Source organism: Molothrus ater, chromosome 5, assembly GCF_012460135.2.
Source record: "Molothrus ater isolate BHLD 08-10-18 breed brown headed cowbird chromosome 5, BPBGC_Mater_1.1, whole genome shotgun sequence".
In the NCBI taxonomy this organism is placed as follows: domain Eukaryota; kingdom Metazoa; phylum Chordata; class Aves; order Passeriformes; family Icteridae; genus Molothrus; species Molothrus ater.
Window position 1 is genome coordinate 60,035,932 of NC_050482.2, and position 17,391 is coordinate 60,053,322.

General features: G+C 39.6%; 1 protein-coding gene across 2 annotated transcripts in view; it reads right to left on the reverse strand.

The window, feature by feature from the left end:
- Positions 1-618: 618 nt before the first annotated feature.
- Positions 619-17,391, reverse strand: part of CHRM2 (cholinergic receptor muscarinic 2) — an 89,896-nt gene continuing 73,123 nt past the window's right edge. Inside the window, exons 2-3 of one of the 2 annotated variants that reach the window (XM_054514948.1) lie at positions 7,919-9,351; positions 619-4,723 (exon numbers count right to left, since the gene is read on the reverse strand). In XM_054514948.1, coding sequence (XP_054370923.1) covers positions 4,702-4,723; positions 7,919-9,312 — 1,416 coding nt within the window. In that variant the 5' untranslated portion in view covers positions 9,313-9,351 and the 3' untranslated portion in view covers positions 619-4,701. Of the gene's footprint in view, positions 9,352-17,391 lie in introns of both variants that reach the window. The other variant, XM_036401400.2, reaches the window with a different exon arrangement.

Sequence of the window (17,391 nt, forward strand, 5' to 3'; positions counted from 1 at the left end):
TCCCCAGTCACCACCACCACTGGATCCCTTTGCTGCTTCTGAGCCCTGTCTGCTTCTGAAGTGGGGGTGAAACAGTGTCCTGGGACCCTGAGAAGCTGACTATGCACCTTATTTCTTTATCTCTTCTTCTAGATTATTTCTGAGCATGCCATGCAGACAGGTTTGCATTCATAAGGCAAAGGGAGCTCAGCAAGTATTTGGTTGTTAGTGGTGCCATCTCCCCTCAAAGTTAAAATTTTATTTTGCTTGAATATAACAGGACAGCTACAAAAGAATCTTACCTATTCCTTTTCAACACTTGGATGACAGAAATATCTGGAGGAATGTTCTATTGGAAGTCCTTGTCAGAATGTTCAAGGGACATTGTGGTTAAAGTGATATTTTCTGAAGGAGGAACAAAGATGTGGACAAAACAAGAAAATGTGAAGTTGCACTTGAGATCCTTCTTGAACTTCACATTGGCCAAGGAAGTCAGGGAAAATAAGCTTAGAATTTTTTTTCCTGATTACTACAGACATTCTCAGCCTGCGGCTACTGGAGGAAAACCATTTTTCTCCATCTATCACCATTACATTTCACAGAGTAGTTCAGTCAGTAAAAAGATTAAATAAACAGAGATTCCACATACAAACACATTTTTACTATTATAATTCTCTGTTTAATGCAATGCTTTAACTAGGAATACAACTCAGCAGAAGTACATACATATATATTGCATGTAATTTTATTTGTCTCTCCAAAATGTTTCAAACCCTCATAATCTTATTCCCTCATGGCTTGTTTTGATGAAGTACCTTCTTTCTTCATCTTGTATAACAAATGCTGCTGAATAACACAGACATTTTTCCTCCAAATGGAACACAACATTACATCCAAATTCCCAGTTAATATAACTTAATCAAACTTTGCTTCCACTGTATGAATGTTGTGTATAATATATGTATATCTGTACAGCATATATAAATATATATCTATAATGTATATATAATCAAGTGAGTCAGCTTTACACAGCTAACCATAAACTTGTGCTTATCTTATTTATATGAGATCAACTGTACGACATCAAGAATTTCACCAGTCCCCTGCTTGTAAGATTCTCAGTTCCTGGTTTTACCACATGATTTTGGAGATCACATACATGTAATGCATTCCTTCTTTCTTGCAGTAGTATTTTCTTTTGAAGAAAAGAATGCAGTTTTTTTTTTAAATACATATATATATATAAATGAATAACAAGTTTTTCATATTGTTAAGTTAAAAAAGATCTCAAGAAGAGATGAGGTTCTTCCTCATACATAGAGCTCAAAGCATAATTTGACATTCATTGTAGATATATTTACATTATAAGCTTATCTGGATAGTATTACACATACTGTATTATTTTTTACACAGTCAAGATATAGTGTTGGTCATGTTAAAACACACTATTTAAAGGTATTTACAAATTGCTGATCTACTTACCAACCACCTCAGCTAAGTGGCACCAGAGACAAGGGATAGGATAGAAGGATGTCTGTTGATTGGCAGCCATGGCACTCCCACCAGTGTTTTTATTACTTTTCCTGCCACTACTGCCAGGGTGTGCTTCAGGGAAGGGCTGTCTTTGGAGTGGAGGTGGAGAGAGAGTCTCCAGAGGGGGCAGAAATCCCCACCTCTTCCCTGAAGCCTCCACGAGCTGGGGGAAGCAGAAAGGCAATCCAGCTGTGACTTGCTTGTCCCTTTGCCAGTAAGAACACACCAACCTTGTCCCCCTGTGCTCTCTCCAGTGCTGTCAGGTGAGTCAGCCCAGATATTAAACACTCAGTTTTTAATATCTTAAATAAATTCTTCCTTCCAAGGGCACTGTGACACGGGCTGTGATCACACTGCCTCACGTACCACACAGAGCTGCTTTTGCCAGAGTCAGAGCACTTTGGGACATTTCACAAAATGGTTTCAAATGGTTTCTGTGTGCTTCTTGGCAAGTATCATCCAGAAAAAAAAAAAAAAAAAAGAGAAAAGAAAAGAAACTCACAGTGGAAAGACCAAAAAGAGTAGTTACTGAATGGCACTCTTCAGGTAATGCAGGACTTTGGAAGGCAAAAAGACACCAGAATTTATTTTCTTTTATTTGGTTATCACTGGAATGAAATGTGTTTAACAAATCTACCCAGTACTCTGAAATATGAGGCCTGGGAGGACTGATATGCTCATGTAACCCACTGGCTCCACAGTGCAGCAAAAGAGGCCATTGCAAAAGGAGGGAAGTAAAAATACAGGAGAAATAATTGCATTGGTTGTGGTAGATGTTCAACTCGGCCTTGCTGTAATTACATTCTTAGGTTTGGTCTCTCAGTGAATACTCTGCCAGTAAGCTCATGAATGAAAGGGGATTCAAGGAAGGCAGGGCTGCCTTTCTGTTGCACAGAGCAGAAAATTAATCCGTGCATGTGGCAGCATGATATCCCACTATGAGCACATTCACTCTTGGACATTATCCACCGTTGTGCCTAACACAGAGATAACACAACTGGGGAGCAAAGGAACTGATTTGGCTTTGTTTCATTGGAGGGTTTGTTTTACTTCCAATTTAAAACCCATGCAGAAAGGATTTATGGAACTTGTCAGCCCACACAGTAACTTGGGCTTCAGCGGAGGAGGATGTTGTGTGCTAGGGAAGGCAGTTTTTGGTGGGGTTAGAGAGGTTAAATACCAGCATTCACTGTGCCTGAAAGGCAAGTGAAACTACAAGCCTGTAGCTGTAACACAGGTGGCACTTGTTAAAGTAAGGAGGAAAGCTTTTTAGTAAAACTGTGGCAGAAGAGCAAAAACAGGCAGAGAAAGAGAGGCCACAGAAAATTAAAAACCATCTCTGAGGTTCCTTCAAGGCAAGGTTCTCTACAAACTTTAAAAAAGAAAGATTTCTTAAAAGTCTAGAGCATTTTGTAACATACCAGAACTGAAAAAGGAATATTGTATAGAAATCATACCCTTGTAAGTGTCTGTAGTGAAAGAAAAGCTAACTTCTTTCAAGCCTCTCAATTTTTACCACTTGCACTGCTCTCATCTGGGACTATTAAACTCCAAACTCACTGTCAGCAAACACCCCCATGCACAGAGCCAGAGTTTGTTTCCCTGCCCTTTTTTTATGTAAAACTTTATATTCTAGCCCCCAGAAACTCTACAGTTTGTCAAAAAAATAAAGATTTTTCCAAAGTATTTTTAGGGGAGAGAGAAAAAACATCAGCATGGCTCTGCTCCACTCCTGCCCCCAGCATCATGTCAGGTTTCCAGCACATTGCTGTCAGGATGCTTTACCTATTCAGTCCTGCTAGTCCACTGCCATGATTAATTTTGGGGCATGGAGTGGCAAGGAGAGGTACTCTCAGCAAAGGTGAAAAATTCAAAGTATGCCACCCCAGCACCAAAGGAGAAACTGGGAGCTGTGTCCTGCAGCAACACTCAATCAAACTTAGGAATGTCCCATTCATAGGAATGAAGAACAGAGATCAAAATCAGTCAAAACTGGGGAAGGGGACGGTGAGTTTGCTAGCAAGTCCCATAGACAGATGGACACATTCAAATCCATAAGGAGATAAAATAAAAAAAAAAAATCTCTGCCCTCCTGCTCTTATCCCTGGATGAGAGGCCAAGAGCTGCTGGGCCAGTTTAAGGGTCTCTTCAGTGGTGTGTGGGCTGCTTTCACCACAGCCACACTTCTTGAAGGCACCTCTTCTTGTCAATATGTTTTTCTCCACCAGAAGAGTATAAAGTAGAGGGCTGATAGATTTAGCACTTGCTTTTGTCCCCTTCATGCTTTGTGAATGACAAACAACTGATCTCTGGGGTCCGCTTGAACACTCCCATCCCTGTGAGCTTTTGTACAGCAAAAAAAACCCAATGAAAGAAAGCAAGATAAAGCAATCTGACCTATATAGATGTGTTTGTTGTCTTTGGACTGCCTTTCATCAGGCAACATTCAAATACTTTGCTATCTTTCCATAGATCCTATGACTCCTAATAAATCAAATGAAAATCTCAAACAGAAAGAATGCTGACAAGTTTTTCTTAGATTTTGTTCTCACTGGAAAACAGATTTTAAACATTGCTTCAGCTTTCTCGCTTTCTTTCTTTCTTCCTTATTTTTTTCTGTTTCCTTTTCCTTTTCCTTTTCCTTTTCCTTTCTTTTTTTCTTTCTCTTTCTTTTTCTTTCTTTCTTTCTTCCTTTCTTCCTTTCTCTTTGACCACAGACATCTTTAATATTCAGAAAAGTTGCCCACTGGATTGATGCATCTCCAAGTAGCCGTTCTCTTCCTGGAGCAGTAGGGCTCCAGGTAGGGTTGTCCCATGACAACACAAATCACTCCCTGTGGGCTGCCTCTTTCTGGAAATAATGAAAGAGGAAGAAAAGGAGGGGGCAAGAAGTTCTAGCTGCAATTTTTTGTTGTCGGTTATTGTTTTTGGGATGTTTTTGCTTTTTCTTTTTGTTCTCATGGGTCACCTGCACAGTGTGCTGGATTTCTATGTGAGACAGAAGTGGCCAGCGCAGCACATGGCGTGGATGTGCTGCTGGGATCCTCTGGCCAAGCTGAAGGTGAAGATGAGGCAGCTCCAGCAGCAGGGCCACCTTGGGGACCACAGGGTGCAGGTGACAGCCAGGGAAGCCGAGGTTACCCAGGGAGAGCTGCTCTTCAAGACTGACATCTAGATCCTGCAGATCTATCACTCAGGAGGGAAGTGAAACCTGGTGAACATGGTTTGGGACACAAAGGAAAGACATGAAAGCTCAAAGGATATTCAAGAAGAAATTATTTTGCGGTTCTGGACCATGAGCACATTTTTGTATTACTGAGCCACAGGCACCTGAAGACCCAAGAGGTTCCCAAAATCTGAGGGCATGTTTTGCCTCTTCTCTGCCTTCAGGAGGGGTGAGACAGTGCAGTAAGTGTTGGCTCTGCGCCTCCCAGCAGCTGGCAATGCACACTAGGCAGACAAGGCTCCATGCAATATCTTGAATATTAGTTGGTTATTTTTCACGTATATAAACCGTGTAGGGGTGTGTGTTTGCATGCCTGTGGATCCATACATAGGTGCACTATGTCATCTATTTTTACACTGTTTAATTGTCTGCAAATGTAAATGTACCATAAACTGTTACAGGGTGGAAACACAGAGGATTGTGTCCTGCAAGCCTTTTAAATATACTATAACACAAATCAAAGCATCTTTTGAGATCAAAAGTGATGGTGGTGGTAGGGAAAAGTGCTGCAAAACTTCTAAATTATGTTTTTCCTTTGCTTGTATTTTTTTCATGAATGCTGGCCCCAAAATACTTTTTTTTTCTGTGGTCTTTTGAGCGTCATCATATCACATGATGAAGGACTATAATTGCAATCTATCTGTCACACTTCTTAACCTGTAGGAGTGTCCTTATCTGTTAGATTAATTCATTATGAACAAGTGATGGCTTCAAATGTGAGAATAAGGGATTTGCAGGCCTAGCAGAAAACCAGAGTTAAAAGATTAAGTATGGCTATACAAACCATTATTTCCCAATTTGAGTACCTGTGCTATTGATACCCACAGCACTTGCTGAAAGAAAGAAGCAGGTGTGTTTCTTTTATGAAACTTTTCTAAAGAAGTCAGATTTAGAAATTGAACATATTTGATTTTATTCTATCTTGGGATTTTATATGGATTTTTCTAACACTGTAAGAGACTGAACAACCCAGGAATGTGTTAAGTCCTTCCTTTGACCTGTCAAGATAAATGTGAATGAAGTTTTAAAAGGCAAGCAGTGCACATTTTGGCAAGCTTTGTCATCTAGTTATTCTTCCTTACAAGCAGGAAGATTAAAACAGTGATAGTAGATATGACTCAAGGCAAGTGAGGGTTGCAAAATTAGATCCCTGGCTGTAGACAGTTATATTAGGATGAAATCACTAGGGGTATAAATTCAATGACTTCATATTAAAACATGTTAATCCGGAATTTAACATGGCCTTAATTTACTGCAGTTTAATCCTCCTCATTTTCACTTTCTGCTGGGAACTTGTGCTGCAAAACATGAAAATTGTCATGATACCAGAGTGCTTTGACACTGTCTTCCATTAAGCTTGTCAAATGTAAAACTTAATTCTCTGTAATCTCAGAGGCTGCTATTTTGCAATATTCTATAGTTGTAGCATGAAATAACCAAATCAATTTGTGTCCTGTTTTTTAGGTGGTGCTCACTCCAGAAAAGAGATCCTCAGGACACTGTCTATGCTCTTTTTGGGTAAGAAAACATATAAATGTACCTTTGTTAGGGCCTGGAAGTTAGAGGTACTAAGAAGGAGGTAAATAAAATGTGCATGACTCCCACACAATCTGTTTTCAATAATCTGATACCTTCTGACCTGTCCACAAAATGTTTTGTTTTGCTACAGTAAATATCAAATATTGGAATACGAAATTCTTTATCAGGCAGAAATGATCTAAATTTCACCTAGAGTAGAGTAGCAAAAAATATTTGAACTTAACCCTTGCAAGACTCCCATCAAGACTATTTTAATATCTGTTTTTCTATAATCACAGTTTTCCTGTCTGCATTTTTATTAGTGTTACCCCTTGACCTACAGTCAAAATATGGCTCTCAGGTAGTACAAGGCAACATGACCAATATTCTTCCAGAAAGCAAACATCTTGTGCAGGATTCACCCAGAAGGGACCCCAGTTTCACACTAAAGGCTTAGCAGAGTTTGATCCAAGTGGGTATGTCAGTCTATCTTACTCTTTACCTCAATAAATTAATCATAGAATTATTTTTTGACAGGTTAAGAGCATGGTCATCTAATATTAACTATTCATTCTGTGAAGCCTCAACATACCCCTTCATCTGTACATCCAACTTTAAATGGATGTAGCTTTTCATTTTCTAGTAATAATCTTTCTATTTTTCAGCTGAGACCCATGGACACCCTGGTGGCCACCACTGGATGAGACCTTTAAATTTACAGCTTCTTTTGATGTTCAGTCTTGCCCTGGACAAGTAAGGTACAGAAAGGAAGAAAAGGCTGATGAAGGTAAAAGACAAATCCACAGGTTGGTGTCATGTGACGAATAAAATGAACAAAATCGTCTCAAAAGCTTTGGTTTACATGGATGCTGAAGAAGTCTTGGCATGTAGCAATCTGGACGAGACCAAGTCTTTTCACTTTGATCTTGACATGGTGAAGTAGTCACAGAACAAAAGCCCCTGGGATGGGGCAAGCAGCAGACTCAGAACAATATACAATGATTACATGTTGTGCATAAGAACACTTTCAGAACTGATGTGGTTTTGGAAATGGTGGTGTCATAAAAAACATAAAAAACTTCCATCATGATTTACCTAACATTAAGCATCTTACATGACAGTGGCAAAACAGCTTTAGACAACTTTGAGCTTTAGAAAATTTCTGCCATGATTGATTTGGATTATGCAATGATCTTCCAAACTCCTATGCCTCTTCCACACAGTTATTATTAAAATTTGAGTTCGTTTTTTTTTTTTTTTTTACCTGGATGAAGACATAATAAACACACACAGGAAAAAAAAAAAACAAGAAAAAGAGAATGAAAGAACAAGTATTTTACACAGAATGACCAAAAATCATAGACTTGAAAGCCCTTCTGAAGAATACTCTCAGAAAGTAAGGAACTGTGCCTCCAGTCCACACACTTGAATAATATCTCAAACATCCCTGTGTCCCAAAGATTTATTTTCATTTATTAAAAAAAATGCTTTAAAGTGTTGTCCTGAGGGGTACAGCTGATGCCCCTTATCAGTACTTCCACTAACATCCTGGATTGCACATTCCATTGAAGACCATAAAGTGCTGTAGCATCAAAGGGTTTTTTTAAATTTAATTTGGAACTTTTCCACCCTTTCCACAATCATTTTCATTATCATTTTTACCTTGTAGCTCCTATATTCTTGTAATGACACATGAGAAGGTCCTTAAAGGTCTTCTTGAAGGTGGCGTTGCAGAGCGCGTAGCAGGCGGGGTTGACGGTGCTGTTGATGTAACAGAGCCAGTAACCCAGGGTCCACACAGTGCCGGGGATGCAGGATGTGCAGAAGCTGTTGATGAGCACCATCACATTGTATGGGGTCCAGGTGATGATGAAGGCCAGGAGGATGGCCAGAATTGTCCTTGTCACCTTTTTCTCTCTAGAAGGGGGTGGTTTCTTTTTGGCTGGCTGCTTTGTCATCTTGACGATTTTCCGGGCCACGCTGTTCTGCTTCTCCTCCCCGTTTGTGCCAACGATCTCCACGGTAGTGTTGGTTGGGGCACAGCAGTCCCCCTTTTGGGACTTGGTGGCTATCCTGATGCATGTCAGCTTGGAGTTCTCTGCTTTGACATGGTCTTGGGAGGCAGAAGCCTGTCTGGCATCTTTGGTAGCTTCATCCTCTTTCAAGTTGGAAGCGACCGCACTGATGGAGGTGGAGTCGTTGGAGCTCTCCTTCTCCCCTTGAACACAGTTATTGGTCACAGTCTCTTCACTGGTTTTTCCATTCTGAATTTTGCTGTGCTCCAACCCATCCCCGCTGGTCGGGATATTGTTATTGTTTGGTTTCACTATTTTACCTTGGACAAGGCTGGGGGAAACTGTTTCTTGGTTTTGGGCAGCTTCCTTTTTTCCTTTCTTTATCCGACTCTTACTGGCTCGGGAGATTTGCCAGTAAAGGACAGTCATGATGATAACAGGCAAATAGAAGGCTGCAATGGCAGTGCCAAAAGTGACAGCAGGGTTGGAAAAAAACTGGATGTAGCAGTCCCCGTCTGGGACAGTCCTTCCTCCCACAATGAATTGCCAGAAGAGAATTGCAGGGGCCCAGAGGATGAAGGACAGCACCCAGGCGGCTGCGATCATCATGCCGGCCATCTTCGTGGTCCGCTTCACGGGATACGTCAGGGGCTTGGTGACACAAAAGTACCTGTCAAAGCTGATAATGAGCAGGTTCATTACTGAGGCATTGCTGACCACGTAGTCCAGAGCCAGCCAGAGGTCACACACCACGGGCCCCAAGGGCCAGTAGCCTATCACAGTGTACAGGGTGTACAGGTTCATGGAAAAGATGCCGATGATCAAGTCAGCGCAGGCCAGGCTGAACAGGAAATAATTGTTGACAGTCTGGAGGTGCCTGTTGACTTTGATTGACACCATGACCAGGATGTTCCCAATTATGGTGACTAGGCTGAGGGACCCTGCCACCAGGACGATGAACACCACCTCAACAGTTTTATAGGGGCTCTCCAAGGCCATCACATTTTCAGAGGAAGAGTTTATGTACGTTGAGTTATTCATTTTGCTTCTGATAACAAGATACCCAGTTACAACTTAAGCCTGCAGAGGAAAGAAAAGAAAACAGATACCATCAGGAAGTTAGTCCCTTTGCCTTTAAGGAATGGATCCCAAAAAAACACAACTTGGCAAAAGTTTAAAGCTAGAAGATGTATTCAGGAAAAACCAGTCAGCTTTGGCTAAAGGAAACACAGTGTACAGTTTAGGAATAATAGAACAATAGGCTAGCTCAAAATATGTGAGAAAGGCACACTTTTGGACTGAAAACTACATTAAGTTCTCAAATGCATTTTTCTCTTTGTTATTTTTAAAAACTAATATTGACTTGAATATTTTGGAACTGAACCTTCATATTATTTTCTTTCTTGCTAAAAAAACAGTTCACTTTGCTCATTTCAAACTCTATTCCAAATAAAAAGTCTGGATTGGAGTGTGTAATATTCTTATAACCCGAAGTGAAGCTGTGATCTACTGAGAGGCAGATCACAGGAAGGAGGTCTCTGTTTCTGTCTTTAATTTTCCACCTGGGCATGCTTCTGTGAGGTTCATGGAATGGTTTTTTATCATATCTCCCCCCAGTTTTCTTACCCTACAGTTCCTTTTTCAGGCAGCACATACAAAGATTTTGTCACTTCATCAAACTAATTAGTCTGTCAATAAACAAAATAGGGTGGGTCTGTTGAACTTAACAAAGTTTGTAAACTCACCTCAGTTGATCATTTACCTATCTAGTTAGTTGCATACATATTTGATTTCTACTTTTTTTCAATTTCAGTAAGATTAAAGTTATTTTTTACTTACTTTTGAGTATTTGTACCTTGATAAGGCATTGCTGTTTGTTTGGGGTTTTTTTAAACATGGTATTATCTTTTGATGCTTGCTTGATTGCACTTTTCCCATTATTTTTCAAATCACAATATATTTAATCTGCATCACATAAAGCTAAAACAAAAGGTCTGAAATAGACAGCAGGGTAATGCTAAATAAAGAAAAAGATAAAAATCAGTTCTGTTTACACTTAGCAATTTTATTTGTGCTCCTAATACCCTACTGGCAGTGCTCAATAAATAGTAATTAAATTGCTAGTGATACACATTTGATAGAAAACTAAGAAAACACTGTATGCTTTTGCCTCCAGGATATATTCTCTCCTTTTGTGCATCCCCTGGAAGTCAATAGAATGCATTAGAATTGTACAGCATCTGAGTGCTCATTATTTATGAGCTGTGCTCAAGGGATTATTGAAGCATGAAGGCCAGATGTGACAGGGAAGTTAGAGTTTTTTCCTAATTACAATATTCTGCTGTTTCCCCCCCTCCCATGCATAAGGCATCACTTCTTTAAGAAGGAGTCTCTAAACATGGTGGTACAATCAAAGGAAGACAGAAAAAATCATCAATGTATGGCTCCCCTGTACCAGGGATTAGAAAATTCTGCTCTGGTCCCTCTGACTAGCCTGCTGATGCACAGACATATGCAGTCCACGTCACTTCAAAGGAAAAATGCATTTTTACTGTCATTTCAGAGCTGCACTTTTTTTTTCTCTTTTTTTTCCAGATGCAAAAGAAAGAAGATGATGCAAAATGTCAGCACAGTGGCAAAACCCCTTCTGAACTCTGGGAAAAATAAGCAAGCCTGTCTCTGTGGAAAAGTCAAAATGCTAAACCAGGGTAAAAGGTTTTTTGTCTGAGGAAACTTTGTAATATTGAAATTTATACTTAGAGAAATACGACTGGCAGAGGGTGGGGCTCATGCATTTGCCTTTGCTGTCAAAAACAGCTAAAATTTTTTTGCCAATTCTATGTTGAAGTGAATACATGAATAAATAGAGGAACATAAGGCTTGACAGACATTTATTTCTAGCTATCTATTTACAGGTACAACACTAAAATCCTTGAGATCAGGTTCAAGATAACAAAATGAGGAAGAGGAATGCTTTAGTTAAGTGTGTGCTTCGTACAGTAAGAATAGGCTGAGTGGAATGTAGCAGAATTTCTACTCTGTGCAAAAACATTGACAGGACACCTTTAATACATAGGACTGACATTTCAGCAATTCCCAGTCAATTTTTCTCCCAAAGCTTCACAGCTGAGCAGCTGGTTATCCAGTTAGATGCGTAAGGCATCCATTTTTTGGACAAGCTAAGAATTTCTCCCAAGCAGAGTTGTTTATGAACATTCTTAGCAGAATGCATTTTTAATGAAGAGGAAAAATCATGCATAGAGATGTATTGATTACAAAAAAAAAATCAGCTGAAGAAGGTTCATGATCTGGTGCTCTGCAGCTACCTTTGGTGACAGAAAGTGAGTGGGGGAGCAAAATGGAAATGAGTGAGAGTGGATTAGAGATTAGAGATGAAAAAATTTTGCTTTGTTATAAGGAAACAGGTGTTTCTCTACAATATATTTTTGAAAAACTGTTCAGAAGTTCTGTTTTCATTCCACTGAAGAACAAAATTAATTTTAAAAACTTGAAACTTGTGAAACAAGATTACCATTTCCCAGCTGACTTTATTCCTGAGTATTTTCAGGTGAAGTTTTTACCCACTTTCAGTGGAAATATTGGCAATTCAGTAACAATTCCCTGATTTTATGGGGATCTCTGGGATGCAAGGAGATGGATGAAAGCTAAAAGCTAATCTTACTTGCTAGGAATAGGCTTTCATTGTGTTAATATGAATGGAAGCAGAGCAAAGGAGTCTCTTCCCTCTTTTTGCACGAAACTTTCCAGCCCTTAAGAAGGCTGGTAGCTTTGGGCTGCAAATTACAAGGACAGTCACAACTTTCTGAGGTGCAGGGAAACATCTGCTGTCACCAGCTCCAGTGAAAACTTCCCTTTGCCTGCATCAGTGTGATTGTAAAGTGAAGCCTATTTTGCTGTGTATGTTGATGAGAGGGTGTAGGGCTGGAGAGACAATTCTCATTTCCACTGACATACATGGTCACTGCTCAGGGCACTAAAATAACTCATGCAGAGGCAGAGGTGTGCAAAATCCCTAACCCAAGAGCCCCTGCAATGCTCTGGGGACATCTCCCTCCTCCTGGCTCCAGCAGGTTTGGGGTTGGAACCCACGAAATTCCTCTGGCTGCCCTGGTGGGCTCAAGCCCCTGCCAGGGGGCTCAGAGACCTTGGCACAGAGCCCAAGATCCCTGTGCCTTTGATTTTGACCCATGGAGAAATTACCACCTTTATATGAAGAATTACAAGTCAAGACAGTTTAAGTAGAATAATAGTTAGTCTGTCACGGGGTGAAAAGTAGATTTTTGAAGTTTTTAGAATGGGGGTTCAGGAGGCAAGATGGATGAATTTGGGTGTGTCCAGCCTTTCTCCTTCTTCTTCTTAGCCTCTATCTTCTGCTGTGATGTTGGCACTTTTGGATTGGTTTAAGGTAGAAACTCACTGTCTAACATAGGTGATAGGTTATTGGGGAGTTATGGTAAATAAAGTACATGAAGTTTTTAGTATAAAAAGATAACAGCACCCCAAAGATGGTCAGTGTGCCTCAACCCAACCTGCCAGACAGACCTGTGGCGGGTTGGGGAAAGAATGTTACAGATAAAAAATAATAAACAACCTTGAGAATGAGAACAGAAAAATCCTGACTCCTTCTTCGACTGCCAGGCTGGGAAAAAGAGGCTTGTACATATCTCAGAGTCACTGTGAGCAGCAGAGATTCTGAGAGGATGGCACCGGGTGCACAGAGAGGGCTCTGTTTCTCATCGTGGCTGCAGGACTGCGTGTGCACTGCTTCTGTTTCTGTCCTACCACAGAGCCCATCTCTCCTGCTGGAGAGGCTGCTGTTCTGGGAGCAGATGTTATTCATCAGGCAGACCTACGGGGCAGAGGCATTTTAAGGTAATCCGACCTCCTGGGTGAGAAATACCAGATCTTACTCTTGAACAAACAGAGCTCTCCTCTGCAGGCCCATGGGTGTTTGTGTGAATTGCACAATATGGCACTGACTCCCATGGGCTACCATAATTTATCCTTCTATACTAAGTGCATTCTTGCTGAACAGAGAATAGCCAGAAAAGGCAAGGAATGTCTCTTGTGACCTTAAAAGCAACGGAGATAATTTTCTGAAATATATTTCAAAATATATGTGACTTTTTGGAGTGGAAACACCATAATCACTGCACAGAAAATGTACAAAGCCAAGAGTCCACATATAAAATAATTCATTGTTTGATATTGAGATGTACTTAGGAAACATTCCCAGTGCAGTAGTTCCTCTCTCTAAAGAACTCACAGTACTGAAAATCATTCCCTTCTATTGACTGGGCAACAGTTTAGGGCAGAGCTGAGGCATACTTAAGCATTGCATCCTGCTGAGTCGTGCTTTCCACTTACCCTGACAGGAACACATCCATTTGGTGCAGGCAAATTTTGTAGCAAACATTGTAATTTTAAATTTAAAATATATCTCCAACATCTGCCACAAAACAGACTACAGAAATGTTTGGTATATTGAAAAAAAGTGGCTGATGCATCACGCCTGTCAGAGTTTGTTAGACAAACTCTTCTTCTGTATTGTGCATTTTGACAAGTTAAATTTAATGGATTTGAATTGAAAAGATTTAATGTCTTCTTTGAATTCTCTGAAACCATATAAAGGTCAAGACATGAAAGAGGCAAAAAACGATCAGCACCTGAGAGTTATATTTGTGATTTAAACAGGATTACCCAAGAATGTATGTGCATTCCCATTCTGAGGACACATCTAATCATCCAAGTCTCAAGCAGAAGGAAATATACTTCTTTAACTCTCTTTTTTTAATCTAGTTCCTCTTCAGCCCAAACCTATGCAAAATAGATTTGATTTTTGCTGTAGTAATAATGGAATTTTTTTTTCTGAAATTATATTTATCCTGAGCTGAATTGATTTTGATTCTAAATTTCTTCCTGGTACCATTTTAAACTTACAGTGTGAAAACAAAAAGAGAGAAATAAAATCCCTTAATCTGTGATAAATATGCTAGGTCTGTTAGCCAGAATTTATTGCATACTTTTAGAGAGAATATATATATATATATATATATATATATAGTCTGGAATTCTGGTAAAAATGCATTTCAGAAAATACCCAAACACCTGAAGACTAAAATCTTCACCACATGGATTATCTTCTGCAATCCTTTTGAAACTAGAAACATCTTTGCTAAGTGTTACTGTCTTGGTGTGGTCTGTTTGTTTTTTTTTTTCATTTTCATGCACTTTTGTTTATCTCAATCAACACATGTCCTACAAAAAAGATATTGTGTGGGCCTGCTTGAATCTACTTTTCCCCATCTCATTGTGAAGGATGCCTAAGGGCAAAATTAAAAATTTCTGCACAGATCTTGAAACAACGAGTAGATCAGAGTCAGAAAATATGAAAAAAACAAACCAACACTGTGCCACAAGCAGCAACTGAAACAAGGCAAAAATGAAAATATTCCCCCAAAAGCAGCAGGGGACTGTAAATGGGTAGGTGTCAATGCTGGCACCAAAATGCTGCCTCAGGGCACGTCAGGGTCTGAGGGTTTGTAAAGCTGTAAACTGCAACTTGCACACTGCTGCTCTTGCAGGCTAAAACTGTAGGGAACATAGAAAAACTATATAGAAGTAAATATAGTGTCATGAGCCCAACTTGTTGATATTAAATATAACACAAGTAGAAGTGTAGACAGCATAGTAAAAAAAAAAACCCAACCAAACAAACAATAATCTCTCTAGTTTCGGGAAATAAATAAAAATTTAAAAGGTAATTTTTCCTTAAAGATCTGATAACAAAGTATTTCTAATATATTGGTACTGTTATTACTATTGCCACTGTTGTGATAGTCACCCATTGGTACTAAAGCACATGAATTATTACCTTTCTGTCAGCATAGGTTTGGCTGCAGATATGTTTTTGATTTTTGGGACCTGTGTAATCAAGAATTTGCATTCTGTCTTTGGGCAGCTGATACCATTACAAGCTAAACTTTGCATCCTACTGCACTGGGCAAACCTGAAAAATATGCTTAATACACTTGGCTCAGTCTAACTGGTTCTGATCCACAAAAAGCGATTTTTATCTCCAGGACTAGAGAAGATATTTTCTCTAATAATAATGTGATAATGTGAGTACATGCCTCCTTATTCTTGCTAGGATTATAATGAAAAAAACTTGGTCCAAAACTAGTGAGAAAATAACCAATTCTCTTGGTGAAGCTATGGAAGGTTTTCCTCTCTTTTCTTGTGGAACCATGAGATTAATCCATATGATAAAAGTGACTGAGTACAATGGTCCATGTGATTCCTTCTGAGTCCCACCTGCAATCCTGTGCACCTCAGCTTGTGCTTGCAGTACAACAGTAGGGGGAGTTTTCAGAATGGTAATATTAAAGCAGAAGGTTTCAGCATTACATTTCAGGCAAAGTAAATAGTTAGGGATGCTCTTGCTGTTGAAAGCTAGAGAAGAACATTTTTTATGTTTTGTTATGTTTGTTTGTTTTTTTTTTTCCAAGTAAGCTGTAAAATAGATCTATTTACTAAAATCAAAGTAAATTTATAATCCAGAGAAATCAGAGAAAAAAGAAATAATTATTCTTTGCAGTATGAAAGGCAAAATGGAAGCATCCCACAGCTTTCTCTAGAGGGCTGAGTTAAATGGATAGGATCTCCATCTAGAGGCACAGATAAGCAGCTGCCACATAAAACAGTCATTTCCAGCAGTAGAATGGCTTAAAAATATTTTAAAAACTTTTTAAACTCTCAGGCAGAGGAGATCCACATTTTATTGCAATTTAAATTTTATTATAAACATTGAGAAGAGTTATAATTTGACAAAAACCTGAAGCCATTACAGTTGAATATTCCTGGAGCAAGCAGTCTGGATGAAGAAATATATGACCTGGGATAAGCTCTGTCAGTCAGAGCATGGTTCTGATAACACCACAGTTGTGGTTTTGATCCCTGGATGGACCATTCACTTAAGAGCAGGACTTGTTGATCCTTGTGGGTCCTTCCAAATCACAATATTTTGTGATCCAGTTAGACTGGGGCGGCCAGTGTACAGAAACATGTGCTAAGGCCTGAATTCATTCACTGCAACCACCATGGTTTAGTCACAATTTGGGCATGACCCAACTCAAAAAGTTGTTTCACAGAGCACCTTAAATGGGTTGAAAGAGTGGATAATGTCATCAAAAGGTAAAAACTGGGGACTAGCTCATACCACACACATTTCATCAGTGCACCTATACTGATTTCTGCTGGCAGAGGTTAGAGGAGAGATATAAAAGGGACATCAAAGTGACAGATTTCAGGAATTGACTTCTCCTTTCTGCCTTGTGCTGCACCACTGCTGCTGGAAGTTCACTGAAGCTCCTCACACCCATCAACCAAACAAGTTTTATCTGACTATAACTATCTTCTTCAAGCACTTTAGTTGAAATAGTCATGCTAGAACTCAGACTAAAATTGTACCTATCCTCAGCCATGAGAAAGGTTGTGTCAGCAGAAGAGTTACTGAGGTTTCTGTTCAGATTGAATTGAAGATCATTGGGTTCAAGGATATCTCTTCTGAAGGAAAAGTGTGGTGAGAGTTAAATAGTCCCTCTGCAGCCCAGCATAAATTGGAGGCACAGTACTCCATTATCCTCAGATCACCTATCACACCTGTGCTGTTAAACACAAAAACGTTATGAGAGCTCCTCAAAGTCCCTGACTGACAAGTGGTGAAGCTGGTGAAAGAGGAGAGGGATCAGAAGGCTGACTAAAACCAACTTAACATACAAACAAAAAACCTAAAAAATCCCCCCTAGACCAACCCACCAACCAACCTCCCTAGACAAAAAAAAAAAAAAACAAACCAAAAGAAACCCAAAAAACAAACAAACAAACAAACAAACAAACAAACAAAACCCCCAAAAAACAAACCCAAACCTCAGGCTTTCTAGTCTTTCTTTCCTGGCTTAATTTTTTTTTTTTTTTTTTTTTTTTTTTTTTTTGCAAGAACCTGTAGGAATATTGGTCATGAAAAAACCCCAGAGAACTGCAGTTCAGTACAGGGAGGGTCTCTCAAGGAACCATGGATTAACCCCCTCAACCTGCCAG